Below are 20,442 nucleotides of genomic sequence, written 5' to 3'. Positions count from 1 at the left end.
AAATAACAAAAGATAAAGGTTAAATGAGATAAGAACGTAAAAAGAGGAAGGGTAAGAATATAAAAAATAAATAAAAAATAGATAATAGATGGATAAATCGGTTATAAGAGGAATTTAAAATAGATAAATACAGAGATCAGTTAAAAGCCTGATTAAAAAGATGAGTCTTGAGCCTCTTTTTAAAAACATCAACAGTCTCTGCAGCTCTGAGGTTCTCCGGCAGGCTGTTCCACAATCGGGGGCCATAATAATTAAATGCCGCCTCACCGTGTGTTTTAGTCCTAACTTGTGGTATGGTTAAAAGGCCGGTGCCAGAGGATGTCAGGGTCCGCGAGGGTTGACATGGTAAAAGCAGGTCAGATAAATAAGAAGGCCCAAGACCGTTAAGACATTTAAAAACTAATAAAAGAACCTTAAAATCGATCCTGAAGCGCACGGGGAGCCAATGCAGCGATTTTAAAACTGGTGTAATGTGCTCCCGCCCTCTGGTCCTCGTCAGCACTCGTGCAGCTGAATTCTGTAATAATTGTAGATTTGAGATACTCTTTTTGGGAAGACCAGAGAGCAGGGCATTACAATAATCTAACCTACAGGAGATAAAAGCATGCATCAGCACCTCCGTGCTGGCCTGAGAGAGAAACGGGCGGACTCTGGCTATATTCTTAAGGTGGTAGAAACCTGCCTTTGTTATGTTTTTAATATGTGGAATAAAACAGAGCTCAGAGTCAAAAATCACACCCAGATTTTTTACAGATTGTGTTGGTTTAAAATCCTGTAGTTTTGGTAAAAGTTTCTCTCTCTGACCTTCAGGACCAATGACTAAAACCTCTGTTTTGTCCTGGTTGAGCTGCAGGAAATTCACTGCCATCCATGACTTTATATCTAAAATGCAGTTAAAAAGGGCATCAATTGGCCCTATGTCATCAGGAGACACGGCGATGTACAGTTGCGTATCATCAGCATAACTATTAAAGCTGATTCCGTGCCTCCTGATGACGTCCCCCAGAGGAAGCATGTAGAGATTAAAAAGAGTTGGACCTAAAATTGACCCCTGGGGGACCCCAAACTTTATCTCATGGGTTCCTGAGGAACATGTATCCATACTTACAAAGAAGTGTCGATCAGTAAGGTAAGAGACGAACCAGTTAAAAACAGTACCAGAGAGGCTGACCAGGTGCCTCAGTCTATTTAATAAAATGTGATGGTCTATTGTATCGAAGGCGGCGGTTAGATCCAGTAGTACCAAGACTGTGAGTTTATGGTTATCTAAATTGCACCTGATGTCGTTTAAAATCTTTAAAAGGGCTGTCTCGGTACTGTGGTTCATCCTAAAACCAGACTGATACTTCTCTAAAGTGTTATTTGTATTTAAAAAATCATTTACTTGGTTAAAAACCAGTTTTTCTAAAATTTTGCTTAAAAATGGTAAGCTGGATACAGGTCGATAATTATTAAGAATGTTGGGGTCTAAATTGCTCTTCTTCAGAAGGGGCCTCACCACCGCCGTTTTCAAGGAGGCCGGGAAGACACCTGTCTGAAGAGAGCAATTCACCATGTACAGTAGCTGTTTCTCAAAGAGTCCATAAAATGTTTTAAAAAATGGTGTGGGAATTGGGTCTAAAAGGCAGGTTGTGGGCTTTACCTGGGAGAAAACTCGACCAAGTGTCCTCGCATCAACCAGGGCAAAACTCTCCAGTGTTTCGTCAGCTAAAAGCAATGATCCAGGTGTGTCGACAGTTAAAATCTGTTGCGATAAGAGACTGGATCTGATGTCATTGATTTTACTTCTGAAGTGGTCTGCAAAGTCCTCACAAAGGGCATTGGTTGTTGTCTTAGGTGATCTGTTAAAATTACTGTTTGTTAAAATATCAATTGTGGAGAAGAGGAATTTGGGATTGTTTTTATTGTCAGAGATTAGTTTTTTGAAGTGGGAAATTCTTGCCTGTTTGACTGCGTTATTGTAGGTTTTGAGATGTTGACGTAATATTTCGTAGTGGACTGTTAAGTTTGATTTTCTCCACCTTCTCTCAGCACTCCTGCAGTATCTTTTCAGTTGTTTGATTTCCTGATTTCTCCATGGGGGAGTAGGTTTTGTTCTAATTGTTTTGATTAAAAGTGGAGCCACTGAGTCCAGCGTTGACATGAGTTTGTTGTTAAAATTGTCCACAATAAAATCACAGGGTGCAGGTAAAATTTCAGCAGGAGTGCTCTGTAAAATCTGTATAAAATTTGCAGCCACTTCAGAAGTTAGGTAGCGTTTCCTCACTGTTCTCACCGGGGCCTCCTGTTGGTTAGGAATGTGCTAAGCACATTCCAGTACAAAGACTTGTGAATAAGGTCCTGCATTTTCAGGATAGTTGGTTCAAAGAATATCAATGGCTTCATTATAACTCTTCCTTAAAAAAGTCTTGTGTTTTGAGTGTGTGAAAGCCTACTCCATCAAAAGAACAACACTTGAAAAGAAGGTTGTGCATAGTGGTGCATATCGCGTGAACTTCATTACTCAGTCTGCCTGTACGGCGTCTCCGTTAGTACGCGCCTCATTACAGTAAGTCCATGAGCTGGGGACTTTAAGTAAGCTCTCTGGAAAATTCAAGGCAATATTTGAGAATACAGGATCAGGACCAAGCACAACATTAAAACCCATATGTCTAACAAGGTGGACGGTCCGAGGGAAAGCCGTCAACTCAGTTCTCAATCAGTACAAAACTGTTTTGCCAACAGACACTGGTCCCAGTGCAAAAGCAAATGGTCTCCGTGATAGATTCCAGAAACTGTCTTAGGGCTGCTAATGGCATCAGAGGTGATAGGGGTGCTGGAGTGCTTGAATAAGTCCCTTCAGAAAACCAGTCAAACCATTGCAGGGATGCAGTCAGCTGTCCAACATGCCAACACCACACTCATGGCAAAAAGAACTGAAGAGCAGTTCCAACAACTGTATGATAAAGCAGTAGAAATGATAACCTCTCTTGACCTTACACAGGTCAAAGTGCCACATATAAGACAGCCCCCCAAGCGACGCACTGGGCCAGCAACTCCGCATGCTCCCAGCAGTGCAGTGCAGCACTACAGGGTGCAGTTCTATGGGTTGTTAGATGTTACTGATACACAATTCAAAGAGTGTTTCAGCCAGAATGACATCCAAACTCTCATGAACCTTTAGAATGTTCTTCTCACGGGTGACATTACCAAAGTCATTGATGACTACCCAGAACTGAACAGAGAGAGTCTGGCAGTGCAACTGCCTATGTTCCGAAGTAACTATAAGTACAACTCCAGCAATGAGGCCGCCAAGATACCTTCTGGCATGCATGCTGAGGTTAGAGGCCTGTTTGAGCAAGTAGAGGTGCTTGTGAGGCTTCTCATGGTCATCCCTGTGTCCTCTGCAGAGGCAGAGAGGAGCTTCAGTGCTCTCAGAAGGCTGAAAACATGGCTCAGATCTGAGATGACACAATCGCGCCTTAACCATGTTGCCATTTGCAATGTGCATAAGGAGAGATTAGATCATGTAGACATCAGGGCAATATGCCAACAGTTTGTGTCCTGTAGTGACAGGTGGAGACACGGCTTTGGGCATTTTGGTTAAGGGCAGGTCTTTTGTGGAAGTCTTAGTGGGCTGCTTGTTAGGCTACTCTATACATCTGTTTTATTGTTTTATGAACGTTCTGAAATTAATCTATAAACTACAAAAACTTTAGAATTAAAAGATATGATTGTGGAATAATGGTGTTATAATGTGTGGATGATATTATAAAGCATAGAGCCGCCTGCAGCTATTATACTGTTATATATCATCTGTAGGCCAAATGCATCAGTTCTGGAAGCTGATTAAAGAAACAGTCATTAAGATCATCTGATCTGTAGCCCAAAACAGTATGCACGCAAATTAGTGCTGAAAATTTTTCTGCTTGCACCTTGCGGGTGCTCGCATGGTCCCTACCAAAGCTCAAATCAAACCTACGCCCCTGCTATGTGACATCCTGTGGCGCACATAGAGATGAACTGTCTGTCTGTTTTTCTTTTCTCTTTATGAATGCTCTCTTGTGGTGTCAGTCGGATGTTTGCAGCAAAACAGCTTTGATATCATAACTCTATTGTTTAAATTAAATTAATAAACTAAATTTTTTAAAAACAACACAACTTTGTTGTTTTGTGGGTATTTATTTAATAAATGGACTTGGATTTATAGAACGCCTGTCAAGCCTTCCGACAACTGAATTCGACTCATCTTGCATGTTAATAATCTAACCAGGAAGGAAATGAAGACGTTTAACATCCTGATATCTAACGTCTGCTCACTGACAACAGAAGAGAGGCATCTTTGACGACAACGTCCTTCTTCACTGTGAGTAGAAACAGTTTATTGATGTAACTGATGCTGTTTACCTGCTGTGAGCATCATTTTATCTACTGACAGGTTTTATTGTCTCACACAGAGAGATGAGAGGAGCAGCTATGAGTCTAACTGCAGCAGCCAGAGGATTTGTCGTCTTCCTCCTCTCTGTGTCAGGTACTGTAGATCTACAGTTACATTCATCACATTAAAAGAGGGGAATCTGGGAAAATGTGGGACTGAAGGTCACATGTGGAAATAAGTAGATCAGAGTTGTGTGAAAGGAAAGCTTCCCAGAAACATTACAAATATTACTTTTGTGTACAATTGTGGAAACAGCCCATATGCACAGGGTCTTACTGTGTTTGTTGTCTAACATGCTGTAAACTGAGAATATTGTGGATTTTCTTAATGAGTATTCCCTCCTCACCCTGTGAAAACATATCGCCCTGTTTAATCAGTTCTAAAGTCGACCCTGGTTGCAGAGGCGACAGCTCAAGTGGCCGACAGTTAGTTTCTATCTGCAGCTACTTTTATCATGGTGAAGTGTTTTGGAGGGATATTGGTCTCACAGTGAAATCAAGTTATATTGTCTCAACTTTTCTTATATCATCATCGTGTCATCATCTGCACCAAACCCTGCTATTTCCCTTTGTATTGTGTGAGCTCAGTGTGATATTTCTGTGTTCTGTGTCGATAGTACTGATTGGCTTTTATCTTATCTTTGTATCAGAGGTGCTGTAAACAGTTTCCTCCGCCTCAGTGCTCTGCAGTTATTTTTAGTTTTCACACTCAGCAGCAGCCTGACCACAGAGTGAACAGAGAGGAAACTAACCAAGAAAAGCACTGACTCTAATAATTTATATTTCTCCTCTTGTCCTGGTCAGTAAACTGCATTTAAGGTCTCAGGTCCAAAAACATTCCTGTTCTCTTTACTGCAGCTTCACACTGGATAATGTCCTGCCTCAGTGCACATAGAGATTAACTCTAGAAAGCATGTGCATGTCTTCCACTCTTCTTTAGCACTGACTGTGTAACTGTGCAAACACTGTGTGTTGAACTTCTCTATGCTTTTTCTCACTGGTTAAACCAAAACATAGGGCATAGCAAGTGACGCTTTGCTAAGCCCCTCCCTTTAACGGTCACTGTCCAATCCTACGTTAGCAACTGTGTGTAGCAACCAAGAGGTCTGTCAAGCTTTCAGCAGAAGCTAATATTCGAAGTGGTGTGCATACGGTAACGTTACCTGCAAGTCCGACACCCAATACCGAAAAAGTGTCCAAAGTGTTGTTGACTTTTTCCCCTTCCCTAAGCCCAAGGCCCAAGGAGAGAGATGCCAGATATGGCTAAAACAGTGTGAAAGACCACATGAACAGCTGAATCCAGCAAAGATCAATTAAAACACCTATGTTTGTTCCAAGGTAAGATGCTAACTAACGTTAGCTAACACTAGCTTTGTGTGCTAGTTTAGATAAAATATGAAAACAAAGACGTTTCAATATTAATAGTAAGTAACTTATGTTTAAACTTGAAGTCGAGTCACTGTGTAGTAGGCTATCTGAGCAAAAGAAATACTAGTAACATTAATTGCGAGACAGACACGTTGTCATACTGATATCTTTTAGCATTTTGTGAACCGACGCCTTACACCTGACTATCCAGATCTTGTAGCTGCTCTCCCTTCGTCTGCCCCACTTAACTCAACAGGAACTTAAATTTAAACAATATATTGACTTACCCTGCTGCACAAGAACGTTGCATGTTGTTCCTATATTTGTCCGTCACGTTTAGTGTCAAGACGTGGGGTGCCTGACACTTGGCATTGTGACCGGTGAGCTTTTCCCTCTATTCTAATGTTCTCCTGATTTATACTCCGCCAGCAGATGATATTGTGAATGTAGCTCTCAAATGCATATTGAAGACCTTTCTGTTGGCTTCTCTCTGATATCTCCAAACAGTGTTTCCAGAAATTTGATGTTATTTCCTTTGGAATATCTCTCACTGATATCGCTGAAAACTCCATATTTCTTATGCTAGGAGCAAAAGCTTGACAGACATAGCAACAGTAACTAAGGGGGGCAGGACTTAGCGATGGGCCAGTTGCCATGGCCACCCCTTGGGGGCACCAGTGACTACTGCCCCACTGCCGTATCCCAGAAGAGTGTGTAAAAATACTTGAATTTATGTTTTTGGAGCGGTTGACATATGAGATGCACTTTTCTGAGATTTTCTTGACAGTTTTTTTAAATGAATTGAACAAAGCTGAAACACACAGAAAAGTCTATATTCTAGTTAGATGCATCATGTGGAACAGTTTATGACAATGACTGCAGATGATCAGTCTGATAATTGAGGACTTGTCCAGGTTATCTTTCCCCAAATCACATCAGTATTTTTTGTCTTATTGATTGATTGTTTACTGAAGTCATTGATTTTGATTGTGGTTCCTGATGTGCTCTGTGTTACAGTGATACAGGGTCAGAAAGGCTGGGGAGTGACTTACACCTCTACTGAGATCTGTGCTGTAAAAGGATCAACAGTGGAAATACACTGCAGCTACAGATACCCATCCAGCTATTATAAAATTGATAAAACATTCTGGTTTGTTAATATGACAGATGATGTGTTTGTGGATCTGAAAACAGACCCACAGTATTCAGGTCGTGTGCAGTATGACTGTGATGAGATAAAGAATGACTGCACTCTGAGAATCACAGACCTGAGAGAGAGCGACTCAGCTGTGTACAAGTTCAGGTTCATAACAAACCAACCAGATGGAAAATATTGGGGTAAACCTGGAGTCACTCTGTCTGTCACAGGTAACATTCTCACTGGAATATTTAACAATTCACATCCAAATGTTTAATTTCTTGAAAATACTGTGAATTGTTGTATAATTGCATGTATGTATTAACACAATAAATATTTCTGTTCCTTCTACACATATTTAGATCTCAAGGTCAGCAGATCATCATCTTCATCTTCTTCCCTTCAGTGTCACAGCAGTCGTCATTTACCTGATCATACTTCCTACATCTGGTACAAGAATGGACAGAAAATAAAAGAAGGCACATCTCCTTATGTAGACTTCAGTTATGATTCTGCAGACAGCTATTCCTGTGCTGTAAAAGGATGTGGAGGCTTCCCCTCTCCTTCAGTGTGTGAGTTTACTTACAGTCTTGTACTGTTATAACACCATCTGCTGGAGCCTGTAAGCCATTGCACTGACACATCTGTGTTAAATTGTTTAATTCTCTCATTTAGCTAATTTACCAACCAGAGATCATCAGTAGACATGACAGTGTCCAAACACACTGAACCAGCTTCATCTCCTTGGTCTTCTGTCTTCAGCACTGCTAAACTGTTGGACAATTACACACACACACACACACACACACACACACACACAATGTTTTTTTTTTCATGTTTTTCTCCTCCAGATGCTCCAAAGCTTCCCTCTGTGTCAGTGAGTCCCTCTGCTGAGATAGTGGAGGGCAGTTCAGTGACTCTGACCTGTAGCAGTGATGCTAACCCAGCAGCTACTTACACCTGGTACAAGAAGAATGGACATTTACACCATCATCTTCAGAGACAAAAACCACAGCTTGTCTTCAGCTCCATCCAGTCCTCAGACTCTGGAGAGTATGACTGTACAGCTGAGAACGAGCTGGGGAGGAGGACGTCTTATTACATCTTAGATGTGAAATGTGAGTAAAACACTGCTAATTCCTAACTCAGACCTAAAGATGGACAAGCAAATAAATGATGTAGTGCGAAAGAGCTTCTACCAGAGGCTGTCCAAAGTTAAATCTTTTCCATCACGTTCTGTTTTTGAAACTGTAATGCATGCTTTTATGACATCTTGCCTTGACTACTGTAATGCCTTGTATGTTGGTGTTAGCCAGGCCTCCATCTCTCGCTTACAGTTAGTCCAGAACGCTGCTGCTCGTCTGCTAACTGGTACACGTAAGCAAGAGCACATTAGTCCTGTACTTGCCTCCCTCCATTGGCTTCCTGTGCGCTATAGGATTGATTTCAAAATTCTGCTGTTTGCTTTCAAGTGCCTTAACGGCTTGGCACCCATCTACCTCTCCGACCTGCTGGAACCCTATGTCCCTCCAAGGTCCCTCAGGTCCTCCGATCAGCTTCTCCTAGCTGTCCCTAAATCCAGGCTGAAGCTCAGGGGAAATTGGGCTTTCGCAGTGGTTGCTCCAAAACTATGGAACGAGCTGCCTCTGCATGTTAGGCAAGCCCCCACTCTGCAGGTGTTTAAATCACACCTCAAGACACATTTTTATTCTTTGGCTTTTTCAAGCACAGCCTGAGTGATTGGTGTTCTTCATGTGACGCTGTGTATGTTTTTTATTTATGAGTTGTGATTGTGCGTTGTTACCTGTTTTTTCTTTTATTTGTAAAGCACTTTGGTCTCAGCTCTGTTGTTTTAAATGTGCTATATAAATAAATTGGTATGGTATGGTATGGTAATTCAAAAAGCATCATGCAACTAATGACTACATTTTAAAGCTTTATTACCCAGCCAGGCTGATGGCTCTGATTGTTTCACATTCACAGTCTGCTGCTGCAGTTCACTGAGCAGCTACAGCAGATGATGAAAAGGTAGTTTTATTAACAGTTGGCTCCCAGATCTGAAATGATGTTCAGGGGATTCAAACCATCAGTAATCCAAAACACCACCTCAGGCTTCTGTCCTGTCATCAACCCTGCTTCCTACAGATGATGCTCCTGTACTAGCAGTTTGTTTTGATTTGGTATTTATAACTAATTTAAAACAGCTTATTTAAAAAAAACAACTTACAGATCATATTTATGAAAATATTAAGATATAAAGTTCAGTAGGAAAAAATGCTTCTTATACCCGCTTCATTTAGCTTTATCAAATTTCAGTCACAAAACTACCTCTAAAGTTTCACATTACATATACATGCCTTAAACTCTATTCAACACATGAATAAATATTTATGTTGGTTAAATTATTTTATCTCCTCCAGATGGTCCAAGGCATCTCTTTACATCAGTGAGTCCCTCTGCTGAGATAGTGGAGGGTGATTCAGTGACTCTGACCTGTAGCAGTGATGCTAACCCAGCAGCTGACTATACCTGGTACAAGGAGGACCACACAATATTTCAGGGACCAGAAGGAAATTATTATTTCAAGTCCATCAGCTCTGAGGACAGAGGAATCTACAACTGCAAGGCTGAGAATCAGTATGGATGGATCATGTCATCGTCTTTGTCAGTAGATGTTCAGTGTAAGTACTAAACATGAGCAAATCTGGTGTCAAGGGTCTAATGCCAAGTAGTCACAGTGTACCTGGTTCACATGTTATTGTTTGGAACATTTATTGACAATGTTTACTGTTAGCTGTGGTCTGTTTGTGTAGGCAGACAGACAATAATAGTTTTAAATAGATTTTGTTCACAAAATACACATCCCTTTGTCCAAAATGCATCATCTGATGTGAATGACATTAGGCTTGGGTAGTACCTATTTTTTTAATACTTTCAAACCTTCCTGACATTTGATCATGGTATACAGTCTAATGAATAAGAAATTACAAACAACATCACCATATATAGACGGATGGTCTCCTGAGAGGTCACACTGAATTTTTTCCCCCCTGACAGTCAGAATCAGAGTAAGTGCTTCTGCCACTGAGTAATAATAGATTAGACACACTGAAATAGAAGCTTCTTTTGTTTTGTTTTTATCTCTGCTTGAAAAGAGAAAAATAAATAACTAGAATTGGGACTCATTAGCTGGAAAACACAATAGGACCATAGTGTGAAGCCTCACCTTGTCCAAATTTAAAGTGCCTAACAGTATCACAGATCACAAATTTACACCTGATTCTTTTTTCAAGGTTTTGTCTAGGTGCTTCTCAAAAGAAAAAAGTTAAAACAATTTTCTGTGATTAAAAGTGAAAAACATATAAACAAAGGCAGAACTGTGTATTTAGGAGCTTACTGTATTTAATAAGAAAGACTGAGTTTTCCCTGTCTGTCATCAAACCAACCATTTGGCGGGATCTATACAGTAGACCGAAGTAAGGCAGGACCTTCCTTTCAACACATGCTTTCATTGGCTACTGTAGGCTGTGGAGAGGACATGGAACCTCCCTACTGACAGTCCTACATTCTGGATTTCTAAATACCCTGATATACTGTAACACCATGATACTGCTCAAGCCTAAATGACATGAGTCTGTCTAAATCTCCTCCAGATGCTCCAAAGCTTCCCTCTGTGTCAGTGAGTCCCTCTGCTGAGATAGTGGAGGGCAGTTCAGTGACTCTGACCTGTAGCAGTGATGCTAACCCAGCAGCTAACTATACCTGGTACAAGGAGAATAAAGACTCACCAAAAGCATCAGGACAGATCTTCACCATCACTGACATCAGAGCTGAACACAGTGGGAATTATTACTGTGAAGCCCAGAACACAAGAGGACGTCATAACTCCACCTTACATCTGCCTGTTGTGGCAGGTAAGTTTTGCATTCATGTTTTCAGCGAGGGCAGTAAATCTAGTTGACCTTAATATTATTGATAGGGGGAAGAGGCACTTTAAGAAGTCTATCAACCTCATATTTGTAAGTAATAAGTATTAAAGCTATGGTCTACGTTTAGAAAGACAATGAGAAAGATTTGAAAAAAGCATCCCCCCCCACACACACACACACCCCTACCTCTGTGCTCGATGATCCCTCCCCTCCAAGCTCGTGTCCCCCTCCCCTCGGAGCCTCCTAACGACACACCCCCTCCCACATAGCAACATACAGTTACATACAGCATACAGTTATCTATGTCACAACATCCACAATAAAACGAAATATTACCTGTTCAACAAAAACTCCGCTGTATCAGCATCACTTTTCAGGCCCAGATCTTGCCAGAGCTTTCTCCATCGGTCAAAGGAACTGAGGAGACAGAACATGGCGGCGTGCGAGAGTGCAGCGGCTCTTAGCTTTCTCTTATATGTAGTTTTGTCCACGTTTGTCAGCTCATGTCGAGCAGCATTTTGTGTATCGTCGGCAGCACATTATCGACATCGGCTGGAAGTGCAAGGTTGACATCACGAGAGACTTTCAAAAGGCACACAACATCCCGGACGCCATCAGAAGACCTGCGGAGTCACTGTGGATATGCTGCCCGAGTAAGCGACGCAGGGAGGGAACGAAGGCAGAAGCGCGGGGGCCACTCGGGGATATTGGCTAGGCTAAAGAAGTACCCTCACACTCCGTCACTGCTGACCATCTTCCTGACAAACGCCAGATCTATTTAAAACAAAATGGACGAACTGGAGCTATTGATTGCCTCTAACTGCTACGTACAGACCTGTGGGATTATGATCATAACGGAAAGCTGGTTTCACCTGCTCATACCCGATGCTGAGGAAAGGAGGGGGGCTCTGTGTTTATCTCCATAACAACTGGTGTAACAACAGCAGGATCATTGCTCACCATTGTTGTCCAGACCTTGAGGCTCTCTCAATATCCTGCAGACCATTCTACCTTCCCTGCGAACTGAGTGTTGTCACCGTCTCAGTTGTCTACATACCACCTGATGCTAATGTTAGCATTGCTCTTTGTAGCTTAGCAACCACTGTAAACAAACTGCAGCGCACCCATCCCGAGGGCCTTACAAACCGCTCGCACTTTCAAATGCGGAGGGGGGTTGGGACGAGGCGGGACGAGGAGCAGAGGAGTGTCAAAATGGAGCGAGGGGATTGGACAGAGGGTAAGAGAGAGAGAGTGCAAATCTGAGCAAGGAGTAACTCCCATGCGGACCGGGTGGCTGTGATTGGTCAATTTCTTTGCAGGCCTGCAGCCGCCAGAGAGAATGGATTTTTTTTTTCGGTTCCTTTTGCTCTTCACATTGTGTAGCTAGCACTATTGGGCCATAACCACCATCTAAATGAAAATTTTTCTCTTGACTGCATGGACCAAAATCTCTAACTGTTCCTCTTGAATGGTGGCAGACATCCAGTTGTCTGTTCATTGATGCGTCTCATGTCCTCTGGGCAACTCATAATGTTACGTCTGTTGCTCCATCATTAGCTGCTGTTAAACTCCCTCCCAGTGGATATGCTCTACAGTGGAATTCCCTCATGTCCAAAATATTTTATGGATCTAAAAAGCAGCTCCAAAACTGTCCTGGCAAATTACTGTTTTTTCTCAGCTGCCAATGATAAGCTCTCCCTACCACAACTCACTCCCCAAGTTTAGCTGCCCCATGACCTGACCCCGAACCTTACACTTTGATCTAACATGATGCCACTGTCATGTTATATTGGAGGAGCTAATTCAATCTGCACAATTTAAACCAATTTTTTTTCTCATGTATTTTCTGACAGGCACCTTAAAATCATATGGCTTAAGAGTTATGGTAAAACAGCTATTTACAGACTGTGTTGTTCCACCCCTTGTCAATACGGGGTGCTGCAGCTCTCTCAGCACCCACCCTCGCATGCCCACAGATTTTATGCCCTTCATCTCTCAGGCTATGTTGTAGACTTAGACCAGTGAATTGTCTGGTTCTATATACTGGACAATAAAAACTTATTACAAATATATTGGTTTGAATGTATGTCGTGAAAGTAAGTAGTCGCTGTACAGGTGTGAGGAAATGGAGGTTTATTTTTCAACAAAATGTTTGTCGTGTATTTATGAAAAAAAAATGTATACCAGTATTATATTTTGTTAAGCTTTCAAATATTAATACTGCTATCATCCTGAGAGGTCCAGTATTTGTAAAGCTTTTCTACACGTGCCCCTAGGCTGAGGTATTCCACCTGTATGGAGCAGGGCGTTAACCATGATGTAATACATGCACTGTTTGGTCATATATTACTCTGTGGGGCGAATGGGCCCAAACATGCTGTAACACCCTGATTAATTGTGTTTTGTTTAGATCGTAGTTCCTCAGGAGCAGGGAAGTTAGTAGCTGCTGGAACAATCACTGTTGTTCTCCTGGCTGTCATACTCCTCGCTGTGTTCCTGTGGATCAGGTGAGCACTTCTGTTTTGACCGAATCATTGTTTGTTAAATCACTGAAAGTCAGTTTGTCACACCTAAAACTTTGAATGATTTTTTATTTTTTTTCGATTGATTCTCTGGACCAGAAAAAAGAGAGCTTCCAGGGACTCGTCTGAGCCTGGAGAGAGAGCAGACAACAGGGAACAGGTGAGAAAAGTGACGTTTATTATTCAGGAACAAAATAAATTCTGGTTCCTGTTCATTCACACTGCTGAGTCAACCACTCATCTGACTGAGAGGAACCTCATGTTGCTCTTTTCACATCCTTCTTCACAGATGTTAATTTCTATCATGCTCTCTTTGATTCGTCTCTTGTCTTGGATGTGTCTTGTCTATACCTTTATGGTTTTTTTTGTTTTTTGTTTTTTTTTTTAAAAAAGGATATTTACCCACAGTCAGTTTATAACACAGCTGGATGGCATCTGTTATGGTGGAATGATACACTGCTAGACGCTGTCAATTTGAAACGCTGCCAGTAACGATGTGATATAAGGAGCTGGACAGTCCCTATAGAGTGGGGGGGGGGGGGGGGGGGGGGGGGGGGGCTGATAGATGGCTTCAATAAACCCTGGACTTCAACCCAGGAACCTGGTGTTTGCTTCCTGTATGAATGTAGAGCCAACTCATGTGCTGTTGTTACTTAAACTTAAAACCACCTGCTTTTCTTGACGTCCCATTGTAGCTTGCAGCATCCCAGAACATCAACAGCAGATTCAGGAGGATACCTACCGTCTAATATTTAGACATGAATGTCCACTGACAAAGCGACATGTGACGACTTGGGATGAGAATGTGTTGCTGCTGCACCCAGTGTTATTCCGTCTGCTTTAGCATTCACATTTTAAAGTCCACCAGAAACAAAGGATCAGGCATAGTTTGGGATCAGGTGCAGTCTAACCAGCAGATGGTGGGACACTTTTGAGAGATGGGTTGTTGATGAGGAGTAGAAGGAAACCTTTACATGTACAAAGCATCACTGCTTCTTTGTTATACCGAAGGAGAATCAACGATGATGAGATCTCCAGTAGGTGTTCTGGTAAAGCTAGTCTGTACACTACCTTTGTGATGGGGGAGACCATCGAAGATAGCTAACGCTGACGAGCGTTTGGGACCGTTTTTGTGTTCTTGAGTAAACAGAGATATTTTGTAGAACAAAGACTGTGTGGACAGAAATTTCTGTTTTAAACTTTGAATGAAAATTTCCATTTTTTCATACATGTGGACGGGGCCTAAACTCCTGGTACTTTCAGAGTCTCACCTGCTTTTTGTCCTTTCCTCTTCTTCTGTCATACAGCAGCATGTTGGTGAAGCAGTGATATTAAACACATTATTACAACAGCTGCTGTTGCTTTGACTTTTTCTGTCCTGGTTGTAATCCTCTGCCTTATTTAAAATAAATGTTGTCTCTGTGATGTCTACCTGGTCAGAGACAGCCAGAGGAGCAGGGTGACCTTCAGTATGCCAGCATCCGTTTCTCCAACCAGGCAGATCCTCTCTACTACAACATGAGACCAGCTCAGCCCCTCAGACACACGGAGCAACGAGAAGACGTTGAGTACGTTACCGTCAAGTTCAACAGTGCCAGAACTGCCCCGAGGTGAGCAGCTCCTTACACACCAACGTTATCCTCACTACAAGTAAAATGACATAACTGTGAAATGAATGCATTGCATTTTCCCGCTCTCTATTGTTACTTTGTTTGTATATAATTAGAATGATGTTATTTGATACTATCTACAGAACCAGAGGTCGGGGAGGTGGAGCGGATCCAGCTGCATTGTACAGCACAGTCAACAAAAGCAGATGACCACAGCAGGCATTGCATTTACAATCTGATATGTCAGATATATAATCGGGTAACTTTTGATTTTTAAAACACATTTCTCAGGATGGGTCTCTCCCAGCAAAAATCATATCATCATTTTTTCCTGTTTTTACAGTAAAAATTAAATGCAAAAGTAATCATTCCCACTAAAATCAGAAGTCATATCAAATTATTTTAAGATGATTTCTTTGTGTATATTATGCAGCCCTGCTTGTACAGACTAACGAAACAGCTTGAACTAGCGACATACTGAATGTACTTCTGCACTGAAGACAGTCTAAATCAGTGCTGAACATCACAGATGTAAAAACAGTTACTTACTTGTGTACATATGAAGTGAATTGGAACAATCGTAGTCAGTGAGCTCAAATCTTCCAGTAGTCTGCGGTGCTTTAGTATCAAAGTCATTATAACATAAACACAGCAACTCCCTATTCACTATAACGGAGTGGCGGTGGCTCAGAAGGTAGAGTGGAGCGTCTACTAATTGGAAAATTGGTAGTTTGATTTGAAGTATCCTTGGGCAAGATACTAAATCCCAAATTCCTCCCGAAGGCTGTTTCATCAGTCAGTATGTTTACATGACATCAGAGATAATTCATTCATTGTGTAAGTCTGACTAAAACTAGACTTTTAATTTCATGTAAACATGTGCGACTTCGTGCTAAATCAAATTTCTCAAAGTCGGACTAACACACCCAGATAATGCTGAACCAAAACTGACCGATCAAGACATGAGGGTGTGGGAGCAAATACCTTTTAGAGAATGTTTGCACTCGAAATAAAGTTTGGGGCACCACCATCCTAATGAGGGAAGGGACTAATCACATTAATAAGTCCGTAAACCACTTATTAATTTGTCAGCATGCTTATCAAAAATGAATCAATCTCAATATCTGGGTCATGAATTCTCCATACAGTGATTTTAGTTCCTGCTCAAAAGAGATATACACAGACAACGACTTGGTGATAAATGAAGATTTATTTAGGCTAAATGTTTAACAGGATGATATGAAATGACACAAAATATGTGAATAGATTAAAACAAGACGTAACACTCGTGAAAGTTATTTAGTCTGGCGATAGTGAGAGAGAGTATGTGACTATAGATAAATTGGGAACGCAGGGATGCGCAAAACCATTTACCTAAGGAAATTAAATTAAGATCAAGATAATTAAGTCTTCTATTTGACATCAACTCTTACCACTGCACAGCAGCTACATCAGGTGAGGGAAATTCTTTGCCTCCTTTCTTAGCAGCGAATCAGGTGGACGTTTCTCCTGAGGGCACCAGACTATCTCTTTGCGACTCCCGGCTTCACTTCACAGCCTTCCAGCAGGGTGATACAAACTGGAACGCAGCGGTGAGGGACAGTGGAGCCTGGGGCGGTGTCCTTTAGGTGGTCCTCACATGTCGGTGATATTAGCCTGCAGCAAGTCTCTTGGTTTGGCGAAAGATTCCCTGTGACATGTGGTTGCTGGATCTGATGAATCTTTGGGGGGAGTTGTAGGTCGAAAAGTTTATCTGTTTAGCTGTGGCTACTTGCTTATAATAAAGTTGAAAATAGTCTCATCAACCATTCGATATTATCATCAAAATTATTATCAACGCATGAAAAAAAAATGTTGCAATCGGCTGGCTTTGTTGCTTCAGGTATAATAAATATAATAAACTTTAGCAAGTTACACTCAATAGACACATACTCTTTCCATTCTGGTCAAAATCAGCTCTTAACATCAAATTAAATTTAATATGATTATTATACCGCATATCAGCAGAACACAAGTATAAACTGTTTTGTATACACACACTCCAGACTAACATACGGTTGCAATAACACAGAATGAGAAGGCACATATTCATGAAAACAAGTTGGTTAATCAACCCAACTATATTTTAACTCTAAATATAATATTGGATTCCTTAAAGGGAACCCTCCTTAACTACCGTCACAAGATGGCAGTATGGCTCCATGTTAAATGAGGGATTAAAAACCTAAAATCTTAATTTCCTGATACTTTGGTTTACAAGATTAAAAAAAAACATCATTCAACTAACAAACAAGGATTATGCACATTTACAATGTTAGAACATGGATAAAATGTGTAGTTTTACTTCCAAGAGACATTTCAACAGAAACACTTGGTAAGAGAGGCGAGGATGTGATTTCCCGGGGTGACGAGAAGGGACAGGATGTGGTGAATTTAAGAAGCGTTGTCAGCGAAGTCGTGCTCATTAATCTAAGTCAATTTGTGTAGCCCCAAGCTGAATTCTTTTAAGATGTTAATGACATCCCGGACGAAGAGGGGTCTGAAGTGACCTTTTTACCTCTTCTTGGCATCAGGATGGCTGAAAGGAGCGTTTGTCAAGACTGGGGGGTGATACTGGGGCAGAGTGCCAAACATTTGACCCTCCAGTGGTTTCTCGTTGGTCTGTTCATTTATAAAACTGGTTCAGGGAGTTCAGCAGGGCTGTTCCTCCTACAAGGGAAATGCTAGTACAGTTCTGGTTTAAAGAGCGTTATTTAGGCATGTATACAGCGCATTCTGATTACACGTCTAAATTGGAGTTTTACTGCAGTTTGCAACACATGGCCTCTTACCTGTTTATGGTCAACTCTGTGCGTCGCCATGGATACACTGTATACAAACCAACTTGCCAACAACAGTTTGCACAACTGGGGTAGAGATGGATGCCCAAAATAAAAAACCCACATTTCAAACGCTGACATTTTTAAGACGTTGGGTGAAGGAATGAAAAGAGGAGGCTGTGGTTGCATTGTCGAACAAATCCACCCCCAGTGGAAAACTTTCCCAGTACAAGCAACAGCTGCTCCACTTTTCTATATTTTAAACAACATGTTCGGACAGATTCATTGGAGTATGCATGGCTGCATGTTAACAGGAATATAAGTGGGATATTCAATATTGGTTTTTTTAGAATAAAAGGAAAAATCCAGAATATTTTGTGCATGTAAATGTAGTTACAGAGAGGCAGTGCAGACCTCAAAGTTTAAACTGTGACATGGAAGGACTGCAAAATGTCTCCGTGGTGACAAATCACACCTGAGATCTCTTATGTATTATAAGTTACAGCTTATTAAATATTATTATTTTGCTGCTTCCCTGTTGAAGGGGAACATGTGTTTGCTGATAGTTGCAGTTTCCAACTGTTGCCACTAGATATTAGTAATGAGTTCTATTTTACTGATAACAGACAACTTCCATCATCCTGTCAAGTACATTTCTCTCATTCTGTATACAATATATCTTTACCATGTTTTCCTTGTTTCCTCTTTTTTATTTGATTTTATGTTTTACCGGTTTGAACACAGCTGGTTTTATTGTTGAGTCAAGTGTCATTTATCAGAATCCTTATGCTTATTTTGTGAATTATCTCTACACTGCACCTGCTCATGAGTTATTTACATCCCTGTCTTCTTTATACACATATCTGAAGTGTTTTTGTTTTGTGTTTGTTTGTACTTTTAACCCCATGTATTTACATTTAGATTTTGTACGTGTACTTTATTGTTTCATCTCGCTTAATTAAAAAAAAAATGCATCATAGCAGTTAAGATCTTTTCTTTTCTTCCCCTCTTACTCGTGTTGTTTGGCCTGATGAGTTAGTGTCTTTTTGGTAATAGGTCATTTGAACAGTGTTTGTTGTGCAGTCTTTTGTGTTTGTTATTAACCCTTTAACATCTCATTTGTCTTCTGCTCTGATTAAACAGCACTGGGTTTAAGACTAGTTAATAATCTACTTAGTGGCACTACAGGGTGCTATTTAGGAGGACTAGTAGAGGTGAGCGGTCTGAGTCCATGAAATCAAATATTGCTATTATACTGCTATTTATTGCAGCTGGTCAGTGTTTAATGTACACGTTAGAAACTGTCGAGCAAATTGTGTTCTGACGAGTGTGTTGGATGAAAATGGACTCCATATCCCAAGTTATTAGCCCTGCACACTATCAGGTGTTACTGCATTGTTTCCCTTTGATTGTTTGGCTTACCTGCAGCAGCTTACTGAAGTGAACAGGAGTCCTCTGGACTGCCTCTCAGATTTAGGCTTGGATTACAGAACAAGTTTAAAAGGCACAGGCCCAGGGGCCCAAAGTGTCAGGGGGGCCCTCTGGCCTTCACCTGCAATATATCACTTTATTTAACATGTACCAACCAGGAGGAGACTCAAAATGACCAAAAGGAGACACAAAGAGATGCAAAGAGACACAACAAAAACAATAAAAAGGGGCAAAACAACACAAAGACAACCAAAAAGACTCAGAATTACCTAAAAGAGATAAATAACTACAAAGAGATGCAAAACTACCACACACAAAATTACCACAAAGATACAAAACCACAAAAAGATGCATAACAAAGACAAAGTCTGTGTGTCTTGCTCCTGTGAAGGAGAGGTGTTCGGGCCTTTTGCATGTCTGAGCCCAGGCTTCCATTCGCTAACTCGTGAACTTCCCCCCGGGGATCAGTCAAGTCTCTTATCTTATCTTTATTGGTTTCCTGCGTTGGTTTCCTCAACTGCAAAGATTTGAAGAGGTGGGTTTATATGGATTTCCTCTTGTAAGGTTTGTTAGGCCACTTTATGTACCAGCTTTTTATCTGCCTTTCACCACTACTGTAATACTCAAATTAATAGTTACCAACTAAATTGTGCCCATGTTTTTTTAAAGTCTCTTTAAATGGTGTTCAAAACTAGTTTCTTTAAACTACATTTTTTTAAAAACACAACTTTGTTGTTTTGTGGGTATTTATTTAATAAATGGACTTTATAGAGCGCCTGTCGAGCCTTCCGACCACTGAATTTGTCTCATCTTGCATGTTCATAATCTAACCAGGAAGGAAATGTAGAGGTTTACCAACCTGATATCTAACTTCTGCTCACTGACAACAAAGGAAAGGCATCTTTGAAGACGACGTCCTTCTTCACTGTGAGTAGAAACAGTTTATTGATGTAACTGATGCTGTTTACCTGCTGTGAGCATTATTTTATCTACTGACAGGTTTTATTGTCTCACACAGAGAGACGAGAGGAGCAGCTATGAGTCTAACTGCAGCAGCCAGAGGATTTGTTGTCTTCCTCCTCTCTGTGTCAGGTACTGTAGATCTACAGTTACATTCATCACATTAAAAGAGGGGAATCTGGGAAAATGTGGGACTGAAGGTCACATGTGGAAATAAGCAAATCAGAGTTGTGTGAAAGGAAAGCTTCC

The 20,442-nt window shown here is 41.1% G+C and overlaps 1 protein-coding gene across 1 annotated transcript; it reads left to right on the top strand.

The window, feature by feature from the left end:
* The first annotated feature begins 4,058 nt into the window (after positions 1-4,058).
* On the top strand, positions 4,059-19,381 carry LOC144462550 (Fc receptor-like protein 5). The gene is made up of 11 exons (XM_078166616.1): positions 4,059-4,345; positions 4,437-4,510; positions 6,802-7,152; positions 7,285-7,494; positions 7,603-8,040; positions 9,343-9,603; positions 10,576-10,836; positions 13,262-13,358; positions 13,473-13,533; positions 14,814-14,983; positions 15,127-19,381. Exons 2-11 carry the CDS (start codon positions 4,441-4,443, stop codon positions 15,191-15,193), a joined length of 1,986 nt encoding a protein of 661 aa, XP_078022742.1. The 5' UTR covers positions 4,059-4,345; positions 4,437-4,440; the 3' UTR covers positions 15,194-19,381.
* The last annotated feature ends 1,061 nt before the right edge of the window (positions 19,382-20,442 follow it).

This window comes from Epinephelus lanceolatus, chromosome 3 (assembly GCF_041903045.1).
Source record: "Epinephelus lanceolatus isolate andai-2023 chromosome 3, ASM4190304v1, whole genome shotgun sequence".
NCBI classification, from domain to species: Eukaryota; Metazoa; Chordata; class Actinopteri; order Perciformes; family Serranidae; genus Epinephelus; species Epinephelus lanceolatus.
Note: the sequence above shows the minus strand (reverse complement) of the source record. Positions and strands in the feature narration are given on the sequence as shown.